This window comes from Haliotis rufescens, unplaced genomic scaffold (genome assembly GCF_023055435.1).
Source record: "Haliotis rufescens isolate VD_foot unplaced genomic scaffold, xgHalRufe1.0.p SCAF_7, whole genome shotgun sequence".
Lineage (NCBI taxonomy): Eukaryota > Metazoa > Mollusca > Gastropoda > Lepetellida > Haliotidae > Haliotis > Haliotis rufescens.
In genome coordinates, this window is record NW_025964361.1 from 4,444,322 (window position 1) to 4,466,884 (window position 22,563).

The 22,563-nt window shown below is 41.3% G+C and overlaps 1 protein-coding gene across 1 annotated transcript in view; it reads left to right on the forward strand.

The window, feature by feature from the left end:
- Window positions 1-22,563, forward strand: part of LOC124118434 (transmembrane protein 272-like) — a 120,887-nt gene that overhangs the window by 79,172 nt on the left and 19,152 nt on the right. Inside the window, exon 2 of the mRNA XM_046480545.2 lies at window positions 12,656-12,918. Coding sequence (XP_046336501.1) covers window positions 12,706-12,918 — 213 coding nt within the window. The 5' untranslated portion in view covers window positions 12,656-12,705. The remainder of the gene's footprint in view (window positions 1-12,655; window positions 12,919-22,563) is intronic.

Sequence of the window (22,563 nt, forward strand, 5' to 3'; positions counted from 1 at the left end):
TCATATTTTGTAGTCTCCGGTTGAGTCGAGTAAATGCGAGATGTGACCACTTCCGTTAATAGTCTGTTATGCGATTTTAATGAAGATGACCTGTAAGATGGCTCAGTGATGTATTCTCTAGGTGATATACAGACTTGTAATAATGACTGTCATCAGTGACACATCGTCGCCAGCACCCGGTGTCCGCGATCTGACTTGACACCAAAAGCGCGTGTCAGAAGAGTCGACCCATGAACACCATCGGAAGGGCAGGTCAGTCGAGATATCATGAGAACACAGTCGGATGAGACCTAATGAGAACATCAGCGGTAGGACAAGACATGGATGATTTATAGACCACCTGATGTCATTTGCGTTGTTCTGCTTATGTCATCAGTTGTCGGGGCGGTCGGGTAGCCTAGTGGTTAAAGCCTTCGCTCGTCACGCCGAAGACCCGGGGCCGATTCCCGACATGGGTACAATGTGTGAAGCCCATTTCTGGTGTCCCCCGCCGTGATATTGCTGGAATATTGCTAAAAGCGGCGTAAAACCATACTCACTCACTCACTCACTCATCAGTTGTCAGTGAATTTGGTTGCAGGGCGCGTACAACAGTATTGGATCATATCACCACGTGATGAGGAAAGATGCGGGTCTTAGATGTTTACGATTTTGATGAAACCAACGAGTCTGATGTTGACAAACCGTGAAACATAATCAGGGCGAATCTGGAATTTGAACCCACGATCGTTAGTTTCTGGCAGGCCTGAGGGTCGCATCTTTGTGCATCAAATTGTCTCGCAACCCTTTCCCCTATCGTGTTATTTGATATTTAATCTTTTATCAGCTTTCGCCTCTCTTGCATTTTGCGTTCCAGAGATAGCATTTAGCAACTATCTATACCAACGTTGCTGACGACAAAACGTTGTCATTTGGATTCAAACTCGGAAAAAGGATCAAGCTCTCCATCCCAAAGTCGTTTGTCTTGATGTCACTGAAAGCTTCTCCTCCCTTCCTCTTTAATTACAGACTCCCCGTTCGTTTTGTTTCCAAATAGGTCTGTAACGATGTGAAACTTTAACCATATTTGTCACGCACACAATAACGCCAGCTTCCAGTAGAAGGGCTTGCATTCCTGGTAAATGTATTGATTAGATGCCAGGGCCTAATATCCAACCTTCTTTTGTTCATCTCACAGTTTTTAACCATCCTGAACTTTCTTTGATTAATAGCAGGTTTTATTAAGGAAGTAAATTCCCCCTGAAAGATTGTCATGTCAAGCCATTTAACTCTTCAGTGTCCTCGGTTAGTTAAAATATCAGTCATTATACATTTTATTGGATCATAAGAGACGTTAGGTAGTAGGGGTTAAGTCCAAACGTGGTTCTTAGAATACCTCAATGATGTTTTCTCCACAACTTGTTCTGATACCCAATGGATACACAAGGTTCGTTTGGGTTGATTGTACTACATGTTTTGTCCAAGTTTTCATTTAAAACGAATTTAACTCATGGTGCTTAAAACGTTTCAGGCAGATAGTGTTTTTCGCTATGAAGCAATGTAATACACGATGAATGTGCGTTGTTATTGAGACAATCAGACTTTAACAGCAAACATGCTTGTTGATCGCAAAACCTGGGGCAAGTAATGAATCTCTCTGACATGCGAAATTCATGTTGTTATGAAGATTGATTACAGTAAAATAGAGACACGAGTCTGTTACAAGATGCCGTGATGCAAATAATACAGGAGTAAAATGCAGTCGTGCTTGAACAAAACTTTTATAACATGCCCCTTCTAAATTGGTTGGCAACAAGAACGTCAGCATGTTAATAAGAGGTGAGTTGAAATGGGGTTTAACGTCGCGGCCAAGATTATTGCACCTATATAGCGAAGTGTATGTACGTGTGTGTGTGTGTTTGTGTGGCTGCTTGTACTAGTCCGGACTGATGCCGATTTATAGTGCAAGCACACTGAGATACCATGCCGCAGTTTAACATGAATATCCCACTCAGACACAGTATACTGACTCCGAGCCGACCAGTCCTTGTTTTAGCCCCTTAATGCCGAGCGCTAGACAGGGTAACAACAAGTACCATCTTTTAACGTCTTTTGGTATGACGCGGTCGGGGATCGAACCCCGGACCTTCCGCTCTCCGGGCGGACGCTCTACCACTAGACCACGGAGGCGGTCCATGTTAATAAAAACATATAATAGCTCTCCGGGCGGACGCTCTACCACTAGACCACGGAGGCGGTCCATGTTAATAAAAACATATAATAGGGTGGTCCAGTCATCCAAGGCGCCGTGTGTAGAATTGCCTCCCTTAGCCGCACCAGGACCCGTGGCTTTCGGCTTTCGAATTCGTACTGATCATTAAGATCAGGGCCCCGTTCCACAAAGCGATCTTTTCGCTAAGACTCTCATAAATCTGAGACAATCGTTTATTGAACGGTGTCATGGTCGTCATGTAAATGAGTATTAACATTGACAACAATACTAAAAAAATGATTGAGATAACATTTTCTATTTGACATTAAAATACACTGTGGTATATAATCTAGTTTGATATTATATACAAGGTATATATTTTAGTCCAACATATACTTTCTTTTGCCCTAACAGTTTTTTGTAACATTGTGTGGGCGACATCTTCCGACGATCACAGGCCATCGCCAGCATTTTGCTTCCGCTTTCGAATAGCTGCCTCTAAGGGGGGGTCGGCGGGGGGGGGGGGGGGGGATATGCTGTCCTGTCTTATATAAATATTCTCGGGGGATCATACATTGTATGTCCCTGTGCGTCAATGTTACTTCATCTGTGCCCTGTAATTCTATCCCACAAAAGGTCTTTGAAACAAGCATCTCTTGAAGGACACAAGACCTGAACGACAATCAATTCGGTTACGCCCTCCAAGTCTCACCCAACTCTCGTTTCAAATATCATAGGTCACTTCCGCCGTGATCCGATCAGTGCTGATGGCGGCTCCGAAACGCTATCATACAAGCTCTCATAATATCTGCCGCAGTAATGGGGACGGTTTTCGATCTTTGAACTTTGCTTGAGTTATAATGAATTAAAGACCGGGAAACTTGTCACAGAAAACATCAAAGAAACGAGTTGAAGGCACAGGAAAGTTGGTGTGTAAACGCCCTGGAAGACGGGTTTTTTTTAACATTTATTTTTTCTTCTCGTTTTCTGTCAAACCTGAAGCTTACCGTGAAGGAAAATATTTAAATTCTGCGAAAGCTCAGCATTTAAAAATGATCTTTGGAATACTTTCCCTTTTATTCAATTCGCGGAATCGGTAGTCTTAACCCTTCATCGAAAAGAAGTGACAGAATAGTGGTTACGTGTGACGAACACGTAACTTTTATACCTTATAGTATCGATGATGCAAAACATTTTCTTTCTACTAAATGTTGATGAAGCAGATGGATATGTGTACGGAAAGTGTAACTTTTTTTAAGAATTATAGATGAACGTTTTTCGGAATTGTATTCATATCATTCGGTTTGTCGAATATATATACATAAAATCGTATTAAACGCATTGGAGTGAGTGCGTGAGAGTATGAACAGTATCCAGTTATACCACGGCGTGTCAGCTTCATGTGGGAGGAAAGCCCGGAGTGATGCAGGTCTTAGATGTTTACCACTTCAGTCAGATCAAGACAAGGTTTCATCTTTTTTTCAATTCTTCAATACCCATATGAGCATATTCTCTTTCCCCTTTGGCCTTTCCCCGCTGTACTTCTTTCCCCGCCTCTTCCTTCCTACCTTAAAGATGTTATTAGCTTCGCTAAACTCCTGAGGTCGAGATTCCATTCGGCTGACGAGCAACACAGCCAGCAATTGGTACCAGTCATTTTTCCACCTGACAAAACCAATGATTTTATATGATCCGATGGTCGTTATCTGGACTGGTGATTGCTAAAATCTATGTATGGCGATGTCGGTTGTAATCTTGTGTCGCAGATGACACGGTGGGGAGACGTCGAGAATACCATGGGAACAAATGACACGTGACTATATGACTGGCTGGTGAAATCACAGGGCAGCCATGGAGCTCCTATCTTTCCCTTAGGCTGTCTTGATTAACACTTGCTGCACAATGTGAACTTAGTATTCATGAAATTGGCCTATAAGAACCTTTAACTAAAGTCTGGACTTTGTACAATGGTGTATTTGTAAGTTGAAAATTACCTTCGTTTATATGGGCTACGGCGCAGGCATATCTATTACGACACAGATGGATTGGATGGGAATAAAACGCGGAGGTGATGAGGGGCAAGATTGGGAGGAGGGGGTCTTTTAAATGAAGAGTATTTTTTATGTAAGTGATGATGAAGTTAAAGTCGTTACATCAGTCAGACTCGCATCGTGGTTTTACATTCAAGGTGAGTGAGTTGGGTTTGATGCCGCTTTTAGCAATATTTCGCAATATCACGGCTGAGGACACAGATATTTGCAAGCTCCTACCCAGCGCGTGACACCTTCGTTACACGCTCGGTAACATCGCTGCCACCAGTGTGGGCGCGGCCATTACAAGAATCTTGACATCTTGAAATTTGCCCTCTAACCCCAAATGTAGTAACGTTCACACTTTTGTTTATGTCTTTGGGAATGCCATCATGGTTAATTTTGAAACCGTTAATTTACGGTTTACGACTGACCATGGTTTCCAGATGAATTAACTTTGTTGTTTGTATAATCAGATTGGTTCGAGATTGCCGACTAACGGAATATCAACCAATTACACCCTTACATTCTTACTATATCAATGACACGATAGATTTAATGAACTAGAAATTCAAATTGACAAACAAAGAAAGTAATTTAGCAGGGGAAAGTGTATTCGGCGCCACGACAGTAGTCACTTGTTTGTAAACAAAACCGTCATTCGGTTGCGAGTTCAACTCCAAGCATGGTTGGGGCCACTTATCACATTGGGGAATCTTGACTGGTGGCAGCCATAGTGTAGAGAGCTCCGCGAACGGGCTATCGCTGTGAGGAGCTGGAGAAATTTGCTGAAATTCGTTGAGCAGAGTTACGTCCCCTCGTGCCGGAAACCTACACTTGTCCCGATTATGTTTCTAGGTTTGGGGCACTTATAATATAAGTTATACCGAACTGATACACGTCTAACGCCTGGCTTTCCTCTAACATCAAACTACAGCACCGTGATATAGCTGGGATACTATTCAAAGCGGCGTTAAAACACATTCATTCAATGACTCACTCCCAAACATGACTTTATACGAAGCATTCCTCATCAAGGACCGGGGGCGGTCGGGTAGCCTAGTTGTTAAAGCGTTAGCTCGTCACGCCGAAGACCATGGTTCAATTCCTGACATGGGTACAATGTGTAAAGCCCATTTCTGGGGCCCCCCGCCGTGATATTGCTGGAATATTGCTAAAACAAAACCGTGTAAAACCAAACTCACCCATCAAGCGACCCCGTGGGGATTCCGGGTTAGAATTGGTCCTCAACATATGCTGGTCTCAGTGGCGACTAAATGGATCGGGTGGTCAGACTCGGTGACTTTGTTTATGCGTGCCATGGCACCTAGACCGCGTTATCGTTTCTCACAATATCGATTATCGATTTTCCGGTCCACACTGGCTTATTGCTTAGTGTCTGTTAAAACAAAATACAAAACATGTTCTCATTTTTCCAACATCTTCAGAAGAGATATTTGAATGATTTATATGGTTCTCTATGCTTACTTTCAATTTGCATAGAAATGTATTATTTTTAAATTGACAACAGAACGCTTTGTAAGGTATGAATTTTCTCTAAAACTAAGCGAGTTACCATACCAATTGAAATTACTGACGTTCAGTGCCGAGAAATAAATATAATGCATTAATATTAGTCAATAAGAAAATTGATAAAATGTCATCATAACATGTTATTTTAATCTGCAAAACGTGTATTTTCCAAGCATACATACACATTTAATTGTCAAATCGCGAACTCTTTACACCTTTACGGCGTTAGTGAAGCAGGTAAACATGTTTTTGAAATAACAATTCTCGTTTTGCGTTTCATTTATTTATAGCTTAGTCACGAGTCATTAAGGAAGCATGAACGAGTATCATTCTGTGATAGGCGCTAAGCGCCGAGGTAAATTAGCCTTGATCTTCACTGGGTGTTTCTATTAAGACGTATAATCTGTATAGCATCTGCAGCTTAGCAATGCCATATCAATTATTAGTAATGATAATGTGCCATTTCTCGCCCCTGTCACACAAATCATCAGTGTCGCTTCTAACTCTACTCCAGGAAACCAAGTAGGACAATTATCCCGATTTCAGCCAATCAGATCACTTCTGGTACATCTTCAAAATTATCCGGTGTATCAATGCGCTAAAGTCGACATGAGCCGGAATCAAACTCCTCACGATTAATGACGTCATGTACGGGCGAGGGACTATATGACAGTAATCTCAAAATAATTGCAGTCTTTTCGCAATCAGGTTCTTCCCCGGTGCCACAGGCGGATATCCTACAAGTGGCGATTCCTACTTGGATATCACGAGCCTCTTGCTTTACTGGTTTATTTCGCTTCCTCCAGTCTCAAAACCCCCGTAACCATGGTTACTGGCAAGCAGTTCAACTTCTAAGATTTCGAAGGTCAATCGACACAAATGTCTTTGTGATCTAATCTTGTAAATTCCTTGCAAATCTGAGCCATGGGTTTACAGCCATTTTTTAATCACATTGCATTGCGAAAATGTCAAAGAAAGTCTTTTAGAGGAATTCGCCTACTTGTTCGAGCAGATTTAATATGTCTTTGTTTTTCTAATCAGGTTGCAAATGTGCTACCCGCGTATTGATGTGATATTTATTTGTATGTATTTTTTTAAGTCAGTACTGAAGAGTGCACGTAAATACCTTTATATGACTTGAAGTCGGATCTCAGTTATGTGTTCTGTCAAAATGAGGGGAGGGTATCCAAGTTATATACGGTGGAGCAATTCGAGTTGTGTCCCTTAGCCGTGCAGGATCCGTTATTCGAGAGTTCGAATCCTATATTTATCTAGATTATGATCCTCGGTCTGTCAGCACCACCAAAGTGACTATACGTCTATAACCTGCTCCTTTTTAAACTCCATATGACACCCCATGATAAGCTGGCATCGATGGTAACGGTATAATGGTTTTAGCCTACATCGTGGGGGGTACGGGGGGCCTAGTCGTCTAAGGCGCAGCGATTCGCTGTGCAGAGTTGCGTCCCTTGGGCACGCCAGAAACCTATGATTGTGGGTTCGAATCCCGGTTCGCCCTGATTATGTTTCTAGGTTTGTCAGAACCATACCCGTGCTCCTGGGTTTCACCGAAGTGGTAAACGTCTGATACCTGCATCACTTGGGGCTTTCCTCCTCCATTAAGCTGACAAGCCGTGATAAAACTGGCATACTGTTAAAAGCGGCCCTAAACCCAAGTCACTCACTCACTCCTACATCATAATCAGAAATATGTGTTTGTGTCTTGAAAATGGTATATCAGCGAGTAATAGTATAAAGACCGCTCACATCGTCGAGGTTCGATGACACACCAGATCAGCCAAACCACTTGGTGACACTTGGTCTTTCCAGATGGCCACCAATCTAATTGCCTCTAAGCTCCTGCAATCATGGTGACCATCTTCTGACGAGAAGCATCGGATACTAGAGACATCTCATGTCCGCAACGCCCACGAGGGTCGATATGGACAGATGCAATTCAACTTAAAAACTCAGTGTGGCATTGCTTACGACTTGTACCGACACAGGAATCTCAAACGTGCTTTCAAGAAACATCAGATACGGCAACAAAGTTGTTTATACCGAAAAACAAAATATGGTACTGTTAACCTGTTTGGGGCTCGCATTAAAGGTATAACACGGGGACTTGTAGGCTCGGAGTATACTGTGGCTTCAATTCTAACTTGCGGCATGGTATCTCAATGGGCTTGTACTTTAAAACCGGGGCGGTCGGGTAGCCTAGTGGTTAAAGCGTTCGCTCGTCACGACGTAGACCCGGGTTCGATTCCCGACATGGGTACAATGTGTGAAGCCCATTTCTGGTGTTCCCCGCCTTGATATTGCTGGAATATTGCTAAAAGCGGCGTAAAAACATACTCACTCACTCACTCACTCACTTTAAAACCGGCATCAGTCAGGACTAGTGCAAGCGGCCGCGCGCACACAGACACACACACACACACACACACACACACACACACACACACACACACACACACACACATAGATGCATGCAAATTGCTATCTAAGGGAATTAATCTTGAACACGAAGTTAAACCCCTCACCTCTGTTGTTCAAGTGAATATCGTTATTGGTAATGACAATCTGTTGGCTATTTTTCCGACTTGTCTTGTGCCATACCCTCATCATATTGAAATCCATCAACATCATCACTTCCTATCCTCCGTTGCCCTACTGCTTCAGAACCGGTGTACTATCACAGTTTACTTGCCGAAGGGATAGGAAGTTATTGTTTGCTGAATGTTTTTATGTTTGTCATTATCATTTCCAAAGGCAATCAGCTGCTGTCCCCGAAATAAGTACAAATTGGATTTCGTTTGGTAAGCTTCTCCAACAAATCCATAATATTTTTTTTCACACACAAAGTTCATCTGGTTTATGGTTCAACTGAATCAGTATAAAACAGATTAAAGATAGAGCATATTGATTAACGTAGCCATCAAGAACATTTGTAGATTAATATCCATTAATGGGTCTTTTCTTACAGTCATTTTGAATTTTAATATGTCAACACTGCATTACTGTGTTGTCGTTATATGGAAATAGAATTTAGAATCAATATTCGGATTTAAAAAAATGCTGTATTTACACTGCTAAACGGCATTGAATATAAACAGGCAGTTGCCTCGTTCCTCTTTGAAAACTAGAGGTGAGGTGAGATGAAATTGGGTTTAACGTCGCGTCCAAGATTATTGCACTTATATAGCGACATGCATGCACGTGTGTGTGTGTGTGTGTGTGTGGCTGCTTGTACTAGTCCGGACTGATGCCGATTTATAGTGCTAGCTCAATTAGATACCATGCCGCAGTTTAACGTGAATACCCAGCTCAGACACAGTATACTGACTCCGAGCCGACCAGTTCTTGTTTTAGCCACTTAATGCCGAGCGCCAGACAGGGTAAGAACAAGTACCATCTTTTAACGTCTTTTGGTATGACGCGGCTCTCCGGGCGGACGCTCTACCACTAGACCACGGAGGCGGTCTTGAAAACTAGAAGAAAGTACTTGCCACTATATTTGATATTAAATGCACGCGTCTTCCGTTCGATGGTGACATGGTGTTAGGATTTATTCGCAATACTTTGATTTCTTACCAGACATTTGGTTTAGCGGGGGCGGCAGAGGAAATATTGTTCTTGTATCCTCACAAATGTGTGTGAAAAGCTTTAGGGCACAAAATAAGACACTCCTTCAAAGTGTATGACGGTGAGTGAATGAGTTTGGTTTAACACCGCTTTGAACTGTGTTCCAGTTATATCACGATGTGTCAGCTTAGTGTGGGAGGAAAGCTTGAAGTGATGCAGGTCTCAGATGTTCATTACTTTGGATTCTAACCCACGACTATAGATGTCTGGCGTGACCAATGGCCGCAACTGTTTTCACGGCGAATTGTGGCGCCTTAAAGTGACTGGGACACACACACACACACACACACACACACACACACACACACACACGCACACACACACACATACACACACACACACACACACACACACACACACACACACACGCACACACACACACATACACACGCACGCACGCACACACACACACACACACACACACGCACACACACACACACACACACGCACGCACACACACACACACACACACACACACACACGCACACACACACACATACACACGCACACACACGCACACACACACACATACACACGCACGCACACACACACACACACACACACACACACACACACACACACACACACACCACACACACACTCCTCCCCCCGGTGTTAGAGTGTATGAAATGTCATCCAATGGTTTGATCACCTGAACCACATACTACATTAAGCATAAACATACTTTTTGATCAAACTAAGTGAACGGGATTAACGTCTCTTTAACAGTGTATCAGTTATTTTACACCGTATCAGCTCAATGTGAAAGAAAGAAAACAGAAACCAAATATCTCTAGCAACATTGAACAATAAACCGTCAATATCATACACATTCAAAATGCACTGATCAGAGATTTGTAGAGAAGCCATATCCTTAATCTCACGAACTTCAACCCTTGTTTGACACACTATGCAATATGTCCATTTAATGCTAGGAAGAATTTGATTCAAAGACAATAAGGACTATCAGGCTACCTGTTTCCTGCCAATGTCGTGACCTTGTAATTAGTGTCCTGTGAGAAAATCAATGGTATATCTATCAATGTGGGTAATCAATAACTAATGATAAACTAATGATAAACATTTTGATTTAATACAGCTGCAATAAACCCACCAAGGACAATAACATATACACTGACATGACACACAGACAAGATCAAGGTCTGTGGTGATCCGAAACGTATATGCAGGTATATGCATTGTAGAAATTCGTGACTATACCTTTTCTCATAGCCCAATAAGTTATACCCGGGCAGCGAAACAAAACAGGATTGTGGCACCGATGTACTCAACAAATATAACGTCATCCTAGCTGCCCAGTGAATGTCCAGACTGCCATACATTTCCGTCAATTGTGGACCGCCTCCGTGGTCTAGTGGTAGAGCGTCCGCCCGGAGAGCGGAAGGTCCGGGGTTCGATACAAAAAGACGTTAAAAGATGGTACTTGTTGTTACCCTGTCTGGCGCTCGGCATTAAGGGGCTAAAACAAGGACTGGTCGGCTCGGAGCCAGTATACTGTGTCTGAGTGGGGTATTCATGTTAAACTGCGGCATGGTATCTCAGTGTGCTTGCACTATAAATCGGCATCAGTCCGGACTAGTACAAGCAGCCACACACACACAGACGTGCATGTACGTCGCTATATAAGTGCAATAATCTTGGACGCGACATTAAACCCACCTCACCTCACCGTCAATTGTGTCTGCTTTTATACCATATTGTGGACAAGCATCGTCTACTTGTCTCCTGTTTTCTTAACATGTCCTCACACAATCTTTTATTGTTGTGGGTCATTTCACTTGAATCATATTAACCGTCAGTGTCTATTGAATGAACCATATTCTTTAGGTGGATCAATAGTAAGCTATTATATCATCATCCACGGGGGAGAAAACCACAATACAAAAGTACACTTAGCAAAGTCTGAGATGTTTAAATGTAAACTTACTACGACCCTTAATGAGTAAAGTGTCCAATCGTTTATAACAGAGATGTACAGTAAACTACGTTTATTACGAACACGCTTATAACGAACTGACGGATATAACGAACTTACTTTTTTGTCCCGACTATTTGCTGAAGTTATGCTGTATATATGCTTATAACGAACTACGGTTATAACGAACTAAAATTAGAGGTCCCTTAGATTTCGTTATAACCGTAGTTAACTGTATGTAAATATAACGATAACGATTGAAACATAATAAATTTAAGAAATAAACGACGAGTGGGAATTATTTATCGTACATTATAGCTAAAATGGATAGAATTATTATAAAACCGCCCGCATGTTATCAGAAATGAGCGGGCAACTGTAACTTGATAATGCCTTCATACTGTTTGACGACGGGCCATTATCACGCCCGTTGCTAGGTAACGTCATAGGATAGGGATAGGTGACGTCACGTTCAACACGTTAATCAACTCTAACTCGTCGTTTATTTCTTAAATAAGCAATATAAACAATACATGTCTGAACAAGAAAAGGTTGTCTGTTCCTATTTTATTTTAAGTTTTAACATTAAGGTGAAGCATTTCTGATTCCATTTTTTCCCTGGCTATTTGTGGTTTATTAATTATAGGAATGTATTTTCTCTCTCCATAATGAGTAAGTGAGGTTTATTTAACGCCACTGTGAACAGTATTCCAATTATATCACGGCGTGTCAGCTTCATGTGGGCGGAGAGCCCCAAGGGATGTGTATGGTACTGATAAGGTATCGGAGAAAATCGGAGCATCGGATCCTGGCACGGCCAAAGGAGGCAAATCTGCCATGACCATTATATGTCACCCGTAATGCACGTTAAATCAGTGAAGTGTAAAACAAATCGTAATGAAATAGGTCTACTTTATACCTTAATACATTTAAACAAACAAAAAATACAACAGCACGCCCTGGTGTTAAAATTATATCCCTCTCTCAAAGAATGTCATACGCTGAAAAGTTGTTTCATCAAGGTTGCAACATTCAAGGCCTCAGTAAAGCTTTCAAAACGTTTTATAGCAGACATATGGACGACATTTCCAAATTTGACGCATCAGTGACATAAATGATGTCCGATGCAATTCCCTATTTTGACTTGTACAATATTTTTGTTTCAGGTGAACATTTGACTTGCCTTTGCATGTGTTTGTGATGGTGTCACTAGTGTGAATCATAAACACATTATCGAAAGTGTACAAAGTGTAGAAGAGATGTCTGATGATTATGAAAAGAATTCTGTTGCTTTTCTTTAACTTTTTTTTATTTCCACAGATGAGCAGTGTCTACATCTTGCCATCGTCCCCGTGATGTAGCTGTTCAGCATGTCAATGCTGACGAGAAGCGGTACGTTGGTCAGGAAGAACCGCGGAAGCGGCAAAAGGTCGTCTGTGCGCAGGACCAGATCGGGCGGAAGTAGCACCAGCACACGCCCGGATGATGACGAGTCTTCGGTTCCGCCGTCACCCATCACCAAGTTTGACCCACATTGTCACCCCCGCGCCTCCCCAGCAAAAAGTGTTACAGGCACAGTTGTGGTACGGTAAAGTAGTAGTAGTAGTAGCGGTAGTAGTAGTAGTAGTAGTAGTAGTAGTAGTAGTAGTAGTTTGTTGTTTAACGCCGCACTAAGATACATGCCAGCTATATGACGGCGGTCTGAAAAAAATCTTGTCTGGACCAGACAATCTAGTGACCGATATCATGAGCATCGATGACATTTATCAACCAAGTCAGCAAGCCTGACCACCCGATCCCGTTAGTCGCCTTTTACGACAAGCATAGTCGCCTCTTACGGCAATCATGGGTCGCTGAAGACCTATTCTACCCAAGGTCTCCACGGGTCAGTTGTAGTGAGGTGAGGTGAAATGGGGTTTAACGTCGCGTCCAAGATTGGGTCAGTGGTAATAGTAGTAGTAGTAGTAGTAGTAGTAGTAGTAGTAGTAGTAGTAGTAGTGGAATTCAGCCATAATATCAAAGGACACATAAACACATAAACTAGTGGCTTATTAATAAAGTATACACCATTGTTTAATGGTCAATACAATAAATAAATAAAAAATAAGCGAATGTTATTCAATGATGGTGTATTCGCTCAAAGGGTCACATGCGATAGTCCATGCACAATTTCAGTGCGAAACTCAAAACAGGCGACGTGTACATGGCGTTTACTAACATGGGGGTAGGCAGATCACAGTTCACAGGAATGATCAATCAGGTACTGTCTTGATACGTTTGTAGTCTTCAACGGATACCTGGTACGCTGGGTAACGAGTATGACCACCGTGAGCACCAATGCACGCCCAGATTCGTCACCTCATTGATGTTGACAGCCGTACTCGGGAATCCAATTCCATTCAATTCTTAAGGCGTCGGCAAGCTGTTGCTGGTTTGCTTGTGGGTGTGGACGTCTTCGGATCATCCCACAAGTGTTCCATTGGATTCAAGTCAGGTGAGAGTGCTGGCCACGGAAGAACGTTGACGTTGTTCGTATTCAAGAAGTTATGAACGAGCCTTGCAGTGTGTGTCTAGCGTTGTCATGCTGCAGGGCTGTTCCCTGTTGCTGTTGGCAAAGGAATGGAAGAACCACTGGTTGGAGAACATCATCTCTGTATCGCTGGCCGTTGAGGTTACCACAAATTCCATCCCAAACCATCACACCACCTCCACCATAGGAATGAACTTCTTGAATGCAGCCTGGCACCAAACGCTCGAGCTCCACCATCATTGTGAAACAGCTGAAACCTGCTTTCGTCAAAGAAAAGCACTCTCTGCCAATCACGGACATGCCAACGTCCTACTGTCCTGGCCCATTGCAGTCTTCGACGTCGATGTTTCCGGGTCAATGCCATTCCAAGGAAGGGACGGCGAGCTCTAATACCTGCGTCACGTAAATGTAGACGTAGTAGCACCGTGCGTCGTTAGGTGTCCTAACGCCGTTGCTGCCGTTTCCGTCGCCTTGACGAACCTGTTGCGCAGATGGTACGTGCGCAAATGCCGATCTTCCTGTTGCGTTGTCACTCGTGGTCTGCCCGATCTTGGTCTGCCTGTGTCCTGCGAGTCTGTCTGAAGCGTTGAAACAGTCTGACGACCGTTGCCCGTGTACATTTTAGGTTTCTTGCAATCTGAGTGTGGTTGGCTTCCATCTGCTCCATACCTATGGCTCTCCCTCTTTGTCCCGCAGTTAACCGTGGCATATCTTTTTTTTTATTACATGTGATGTCTTAGCAACGGGTCATCGCCTTTTAATACAAATGCAGCACGTGCAATTTTACGAATACCTGGAAAAGCTGTTGGGTGAATTTTGGCCACTGCACGTGGATCTTTACGGCCAAAGCGTTGCGTTTTGGAGATTGATTGTGCAGTTCTTTGGCAACTGTTTTAAGCCTTTTATCATTTTTCTCACTTTGATAGTTTTAGGGGAAAAATCAATGTAAAAAGTTAATACTTTCGTTTGCCCATGAGTTTAGTTTTACAAGGGGGTCTATTCATGTTTTGCACACTGCCTATCTCACTACTGTATTTATGTTGAACTGCGACTTGGTATCGATCTCAGTGGGGTAGCATACACGTGGCTGTATACGTGCAATGATCTTGAACGCGATGTCTCATCTCACCTCACCTCACCTCACCTCACCTCACCTCACCTCACCTCACCTCACCTCACCAATTTCAGGTCAGGTTGATTTCAATACGTAACCTGGTTGATTGTAAGTCATCGTGCCCCAACAGCGTTGGATATTGTTCGTATCAACAAACCGCTTAGTTTGTCCAAGCCTCAAATTGAGCGTCCGCCCGGAGAGCAGAAGATCCAGGGTTCGATCCCCGGCCGCGTCATACCAAAAGACGTTAAAAGATGGTACTTTTTGTTGCCCTGTCTGGCTCAACCCCATTTCACCTCACCTCACCCAGCCGGAGGCCGTCGTGATATAGCTGGAATACTGCTGACTGCGGCGTCAGACAACAAACAAACAAACAAACAAACAATGCCACTAACAGCCATACACCAACAGCTGAAGCATGAATCCCCCGAAACACTGAAGCAGCGCTAAGTGATGCAGCCAACAGTGGTGACAACAGCTGATGAGGATAAATACTTTTTGATGAACCGAGTCTGCAAATAATCGTGTAAGGACCAAGTAAACCAGTGATTGATAGCATGAGGAATGTTCCACACTTTCGGGGTACAGTTACCCTTAGTTATCGAAAAGACAAATTGTGATCAGTCTTAATATAAGTAGGTTCTTACAACAACGGGGCGGTCGGGTAGCCTAGTGGTTAAAGCGTTCGCTCTTCACGCCGAACACCCGGGTTCGTTTCCCGACATGGGTACAATGTGTGAAGCCCATTTTCTGGTGTCCCCCGCCGTGATATTGCTGGAACATTGCTTAAAGCGACCTAAAACCACACTCGCTCACTCACTCACTCACAACAAACACGGCGAGCGGAGGAGTTTGAGGAACTATTCTGTTGCGGAATCACCACGGGGATTTAAAAGGATGAATGACGGCTTATAACAAAAGCCATTTAAACAGCGTTTCGCGCACTGAAAAATACCCCAATTCTACCTTCTTAAAAGTTAATAAAAGTTTTGAAAATATTTTGCCGTAAAAACATCGTTTTAAAAGTAATTCAACTTTTGGGGATTTTCTGTTCATTTAGAATGTTAGGGGTCGCGGATGGGTGTCGTTGAGGTTGACCACAGCTGGCAGTGGTGGAGATGAGTGTTTTATGGAGTTAAATGTCTCTGCAATTTGAGGGATTAAAGTATAATTGGATACGACGCTGCTTTCGTATTTTACCTGGAATCTAGACCCGTTTCGCTGACGAGGTGGCGTTGGTTAATTTAGAAAACACCGGGGATTTTCTGTTTTAAGTCGGTATTGATTTTGGTGAGAATGTGTTTTTCCTTGTCGGTGCTCAAGGACGAGCGCAGTGGTCAAAAGCTACAACATTGACAACGCTCCCCTTCAAACATCGGCGTATAAGCCGGGGATACATGTTCTTGAATGAAGTAATATGGTTTTGGATTGAAGTTGATTGTAAACAATAGACGTGAAAAACGTTTATGCAGAAGGTTGATTTTGTGGAATTACCTAAACTTTGTGTGATAAATTAAATTCAGTTAATTTTTAACAGCATGGAATTTAACAAAATAAACTGAGAGGCGAAGGAAACTATACCTCTCACCTTTTTTTCACATGTTTGATTTACAAATGAAAATATTTTATATTTTTTTAATCAGCTGTACTAGCCCTTTATCAGCACTCAAAGAATATTTCTACATGGTTTTACTGTTTAAAATATAATTGGATTTAAAACATTTATAATTTTTCTTTTTTAGATCACATTATACACTACTGCTGAAGGGTATCTTAGGCACTGAAAATCAATAAATTTGCTTTTTGCGGGTCAAATTTACAACATTTCAAACATGGTGGGGGTCATGTGGTTTCAAATGTGTTTTTTTACCCCAGTCTTCATTGAACCAATTTCTTTTTTACACAAAATTGGTCAGCCACACTTTTTACAAACTGTTGCAGGAATGAGTGATGGTTAAATAGACATAATCAAATTTAACAACAGTTATTTCAATTTTCTATCACTTAAAAAAACAACTTGGTATATTTTCTTTTGACCGTCAGTTTAGTAGTATTAGGCAGGGATGTCGTATCTCGAAATGTTCAGTTGTATTGTGTTTGGAAATCTTGAAAAAGTATATCTTTAATTACTTACTGTTTTCTCCACTGTCTTAAGAGACTTTTGCGTACTTAGTTCAGTCGAGGTCGGTACGTTAGTGGGAGTTGTAATCGTATACTCGTTAAAAAATCAAATGGATCACCCATAAATAATACTACTTTGTTCGGAACGATTCACCGAAGCATCTTTTTACTTCGTATATATACTGTGAAAGCTATAAAACGTTTAAAATCAAAAACATTTGGTACAACAAAGACATCTGATAGATTACTTTAATATCAAACGTCAAGGCCAGAGAATAACCAGTCTCGATTATACGTCGAAACAGATTCCATTGGGCGTAAAAGCCAACATAACGGTTAAAAATATTTGAACGGCTCACTGATGAATGAGTGAGGGCAGATGTTCGCGAAAGGTTTAACATACCTTGGGTGTGTGGTGATTAATCTTTTTTATGGCGTCGTAAGACGTATTGTCATGACAAGTGTCGATCAATTGTATCAAATGTATCTCATGACATTCTATCAACAAACCTATCGTGTCATGACACCATGTATCGATACAGCTTTTGTGACCTTAGTCGTTGTTCAAAGAGGTAAAACCGCGTTCCTTGTTAAAACGAAAAAGCTGCAAAATAAAAAAGAACAAGAAAATGAAACCCAGCTCAGCAGAAAGGTATTATCAAGACGATAAAAAAATAAAACAATATTGCCAGGACTTAACGAGAAACTCAAATAGATCTGTGATTGTTTTTCTTCAGAAAATGCAAGATTTTTTTACATTTCCAATTTTAACAGCGTTTCGGATGACGCTAAGGTCTTAGATGAAGATAGAGACCTATTACGTTAAAGAGAATCAGACAAGTTCAACAGAGGTTTTGCGTTGAAACTGGCGCCTATTGCATCTTGGCTATAATACGTGGTGTAGGTCAATGCGGTTTATAATTTCCCTTTTGGATCCTTCTAAGACTTTCTCATACTGGCAACGTTTCCGGGTATTAAAAGACATAATTTTTGGCGTGCGGAATTACTTGAGGTTGAATAAACTGTTGTCACCTGTAAGATTTATTTATTATATTTTTACCATCAATCCATCGATTTATCCATTTATTATTTGAAGCATTGTATTTTAAAATTTGTTTTGAATGATTTTGCTAATAGTGTGATCTGATTTATTTATATATTTTTTTTTTTATTTTTTTTTTTGTTTGTTTGTTTGTTTGTTTGTTTAAATCATCCTTCAGTCGATTTACCCTTTATTTTTTTATCATTGCTTCATTACTTTGTTTGATAACAAAAACTTAGAATAAGTGACAGATCAAATAACGCTACATATAAGGCCGTATATTAAAGGAGGAAGTAATATGCCAAACTATGTTTCAGTATTCTCAACTCTCTACGCTAAAGCCTGAAGACATGACCATCCACCTTTGTACTGGATTCCGAGGCTCCATTAAACTCCGCACAAAGAGAGAAATATTACTGGGTCCTGCAAATTAACCACCGAATCCCTATCTCAAAGATAAACCATAATCCTTAATACAATTGAAGGACTTTCGTTATATTCACAGAACGTATTTGACTGGAATTAATACCAAGTGGATTCTCAAAAACGCCAAGGATTTTTTGCATTTTTGCTGTCTCAGAAAAGAACACAATTCAGTTCTGTCAAAACATATGATTTTTCAACTTTGTACACCATCATTTTAGATGGCAGACTTTAGCGGAAACTTCATTTCTTGAGTGAGTGAGTGAGTATGATTTTACGCCGCTTTTAGAAATATTCCAGGAATATCACGGCGGGGGACACAAGAAATGGGTTCATTTCCTGAGCAATGGAACACTAGTCATTAATCACAGATATAGTTACATATCCCTCTTCAAAAGTTCAGGACAATTTGTAAAAAATTAAAGCAAATTTAATGTCATCTGAAGTTTACTGACAAAACAATATGTGAAAATGACCTCCTCACTGATAACATTTATTGATAATATGGGGGCAAGACAATTAGGCAAATAGGCATCCCCATGAGCAATAATTGTGCTGCTGGCTGATCTGTTCCTGAAAATCAGAATTCCTCCTCGAATTGGCAAAGTCAAAACAAGGAAATTTGGCCAAGAAGTTGAACTTCAGCTTCAGATATGTCGATGATCTGATATCGTTCAATACCGGTTAAACTGCCAATGCCCTTCCACTGATTTACCCATCTGAACCTGAAATCTAGAAAGACACCAGTGAAACCGCCTCAACTGTTTCATATTTATCCATAGTCATAGCGATTCAGAGCGACAAAAAACAAGACTTCCACTTTCTGATAGTCAACTTTCCCTTTTTGTCTGGCAGTATTCCTGCAGCTCCAACCTTCGGTGTCTACATTTCACAACTTTTCAGGTACAATCGACCATGCTCTTTCTACGAAGACTTCAAAGAGTGGCATGCGTCTCTTACTAAAAAAATGTTTGATCAAGGTTACAATATTGAAGGCACCAGTAAAGTTTTCAAAAAACATTTATGACAGACATGTGGAGGACATTTCCAAATTTGACGCATCAGTGACAAAATTATCTCCGATGTAATTCCCTATTTTGACTTGTACCATATGTTCCTGTGGGTTTTTTTTAGGTGATCAATTGACTTGCCTTTACATGCATTTTTGACGGATGCCAACAGTTGGGCAGGGCACCGCCATCTTTCCGCGAATACCTGGTATAAGCACTATTTGAAAGTGATTCAAAAGTACATGCTCACGATCTAGTCGGAATCGTACAGTCGATTCTTGTGAATATGGAAGTCAACCTTTAGTTATGTTAATGATGTGATCTGTAAGGTTCGTTTGTTTGTTGTTTAACACCATAAACCATCCATTTATTTATTCTTTATTCACCATATGTTTTTAATTTGTTCTATATTATTTCATTATATGATATATATAAATTGTGCGATCAAAAAGATTTGTTTGTTTGTTTACACCATCCATCCTTCGATTTATCCTTTAAACCTTTTTTTCACGACTTCTTTGAGTGGCATTTCACGGTTTTTTCAGGATTATTTCTGTGTTATTTTTTCATCTTTACCTTATAAAATTAGCTATGCTACTTCTTCAACCCAAGTAAAACCTCCTGGCGATTCCAGCGGAGAATGGGACTCAAGCATCCGATGTTTCATGTTAAAACCGAATTAAATGAGGCTAGGATCGGATTTTATATGTGTAACCTTTCCGATAGCGTGTCACCGTGACCCGGGGGTGATCATTGACAGGTGGTCTTGCTGTGTGGAGACGGATGGGGTGACCATTAGTTGATGTTAAGGCTTTAGTCAGTGAGGCCGCCTTCGTGGTCTTGTGGTAGAGCGTCCGCCAGGAGAGCGGAAGGTCTGGGGTTCGATACCCGGCCGCGTCAAACCAAAAGACGTTAAAAGATGGTACTTGTTGTTTCCCTGTCTTGCGCTCGCCATTAAGGGGCTAAAACAAGAACTGGTCGGCTCGGAGTCAGTATACTGTGTCTGAGTGGGGTATTCATGTTAAACTGCGGCATGGTATCTCAGTGAGCTAGCACTATAAATCGGCATCAGTCCGGACGAGTACAAGCAGCAACAAACACACACACACACGTACATGCACGTCGCTTTATAATTGGACGCGACGTTATACCCAATTTCACCTCACCTTTAGTCAGTGAGGAGTATACTTGTTACTTAGTCGGTCAGATCGACGCGAATGTGTGTTTAAATCGTATTAAATTTGTAAACGATGGAGTTTTGGTAAATACTGCTTTATACAGTATTTCTGTTATATAATAGCGCGTCAGTTGATGTGGGAGGAAATCCTGAAGTGATGCAGGTCTTAGACGTCTCACTTCAGTTTCACCAAAGAGCATAGTGCTCGCATATTTGCAAACATAATCAGGGTGAATTTAATTTCGATCCAACAATCATAGGTTTTGTCACGCCTAAGGGACGCAACTCTGCATAGCGAATTGTGACGTTTTTGTGAATTTGCAACATGGGCCCCCATTTAGACGATTCAAGAACAAAGCTAGATTCAATGGAATATCTCAAAGTTATTTATATTAATCACAATGTAACTCGCTTATAACCAACCTACGAGTCCATGTTCGATTATATACTGGGCTTTTGTGTGCGACGTTTACGATAAGCAGTAAATGTTAACGTAACACAAAACAGTGTTTCATCGTCGTTTTAAACGCTTACCACACAATTTAGTATCACGCTAGCCAGGACCCTCTGTTGTAGCATTAATATTATGACACATGCGATGCTGCAGTATATCATCCACTCACGTTAACTTGTGTTCCTAACTCCAATCTAACTATTGCATGCATGAGACTATAGGCACTACTACATACATGACAAGACCAGACGATATCCAATTCTCGTATGTCAACGTAAAAACTCGAACAGTCACGTTCAATCAACGTCAAGGCGATGAGCTCGGAAGTAGCTATGTACAACGTTCTGAAGCATACGCATGTCTGCGAACATACCGACATGTAGTTTGTCATTTTCAGATATGAAAATGCCAATTTTTTCTGAAAATATTCACCCACAGGTATGCAAATTATCAAACATATTTAACTTCCCTGTTTTCTTTCATATTCATTTTCAAACATGTGTTTCTACTCTTGCATTGTTAAGTTTATTAAATAGTTCAAATGCTTGTCTACAAGCACGTATGTCACACAAGATGGAATTTTACCATATATTTGAAATGTTAACCCTCTTGGTGTCACGGGGCCTTATATAGTCCCTCACTTTTTACACCCTCTTTGTTGTCCCCTGAAAAAGTCCCTTTTCAACCGTCTTTCTGTTTTTGATGCTGATTTACAGAAAATATTCACATCTAAGACATGGAAGGATAGCTATGATCGTTAATATTAAGGTGTAAAGTGTATATTTATGGGAAGGAAGTTCATGACCAAATATTCAATGGCCAAGCCCAAAGTGATCGACAGGGCACGTTCTCATCATATGGCTGTGCCGCGATTTATTGTCTAACAGTTCCCCTACATGCTCGCCCGCTTCGACAAATAACTGCTACTTTTTTCATATGACTAAGAGCCATGTGTTTAAACTACCTGACCGTGTGAATGATTTCCCTAACCGTTTCACATTTCGTCGCAAAAAGATATTTCAAAAGTGGGCACACGACATCTAACGTGAGTCGACGCCATATTGAAAACGATTGCCTCAAAGTCGGTTTCACATGTGGTAGCTCGGCCCCCCTTTCTGTCGATGGTACACGCGATACAAACATAATACAACTATTGAAAACATGAACATAACTCCTATAATGATGGCAGCAATTTCTTTTTGCGTTTGGGTCATTGACCGCTCATTGATACGATGTGCTGTAAAGTTCGATTTCGATTTGTTTTCAAACTGTGATAATTGCGGTATGTTGGTTTGTGGTATTTTCCGCGAGTCTAATATACATGGTTCATGCTGTGATTGTACAAGATAAGTGATAA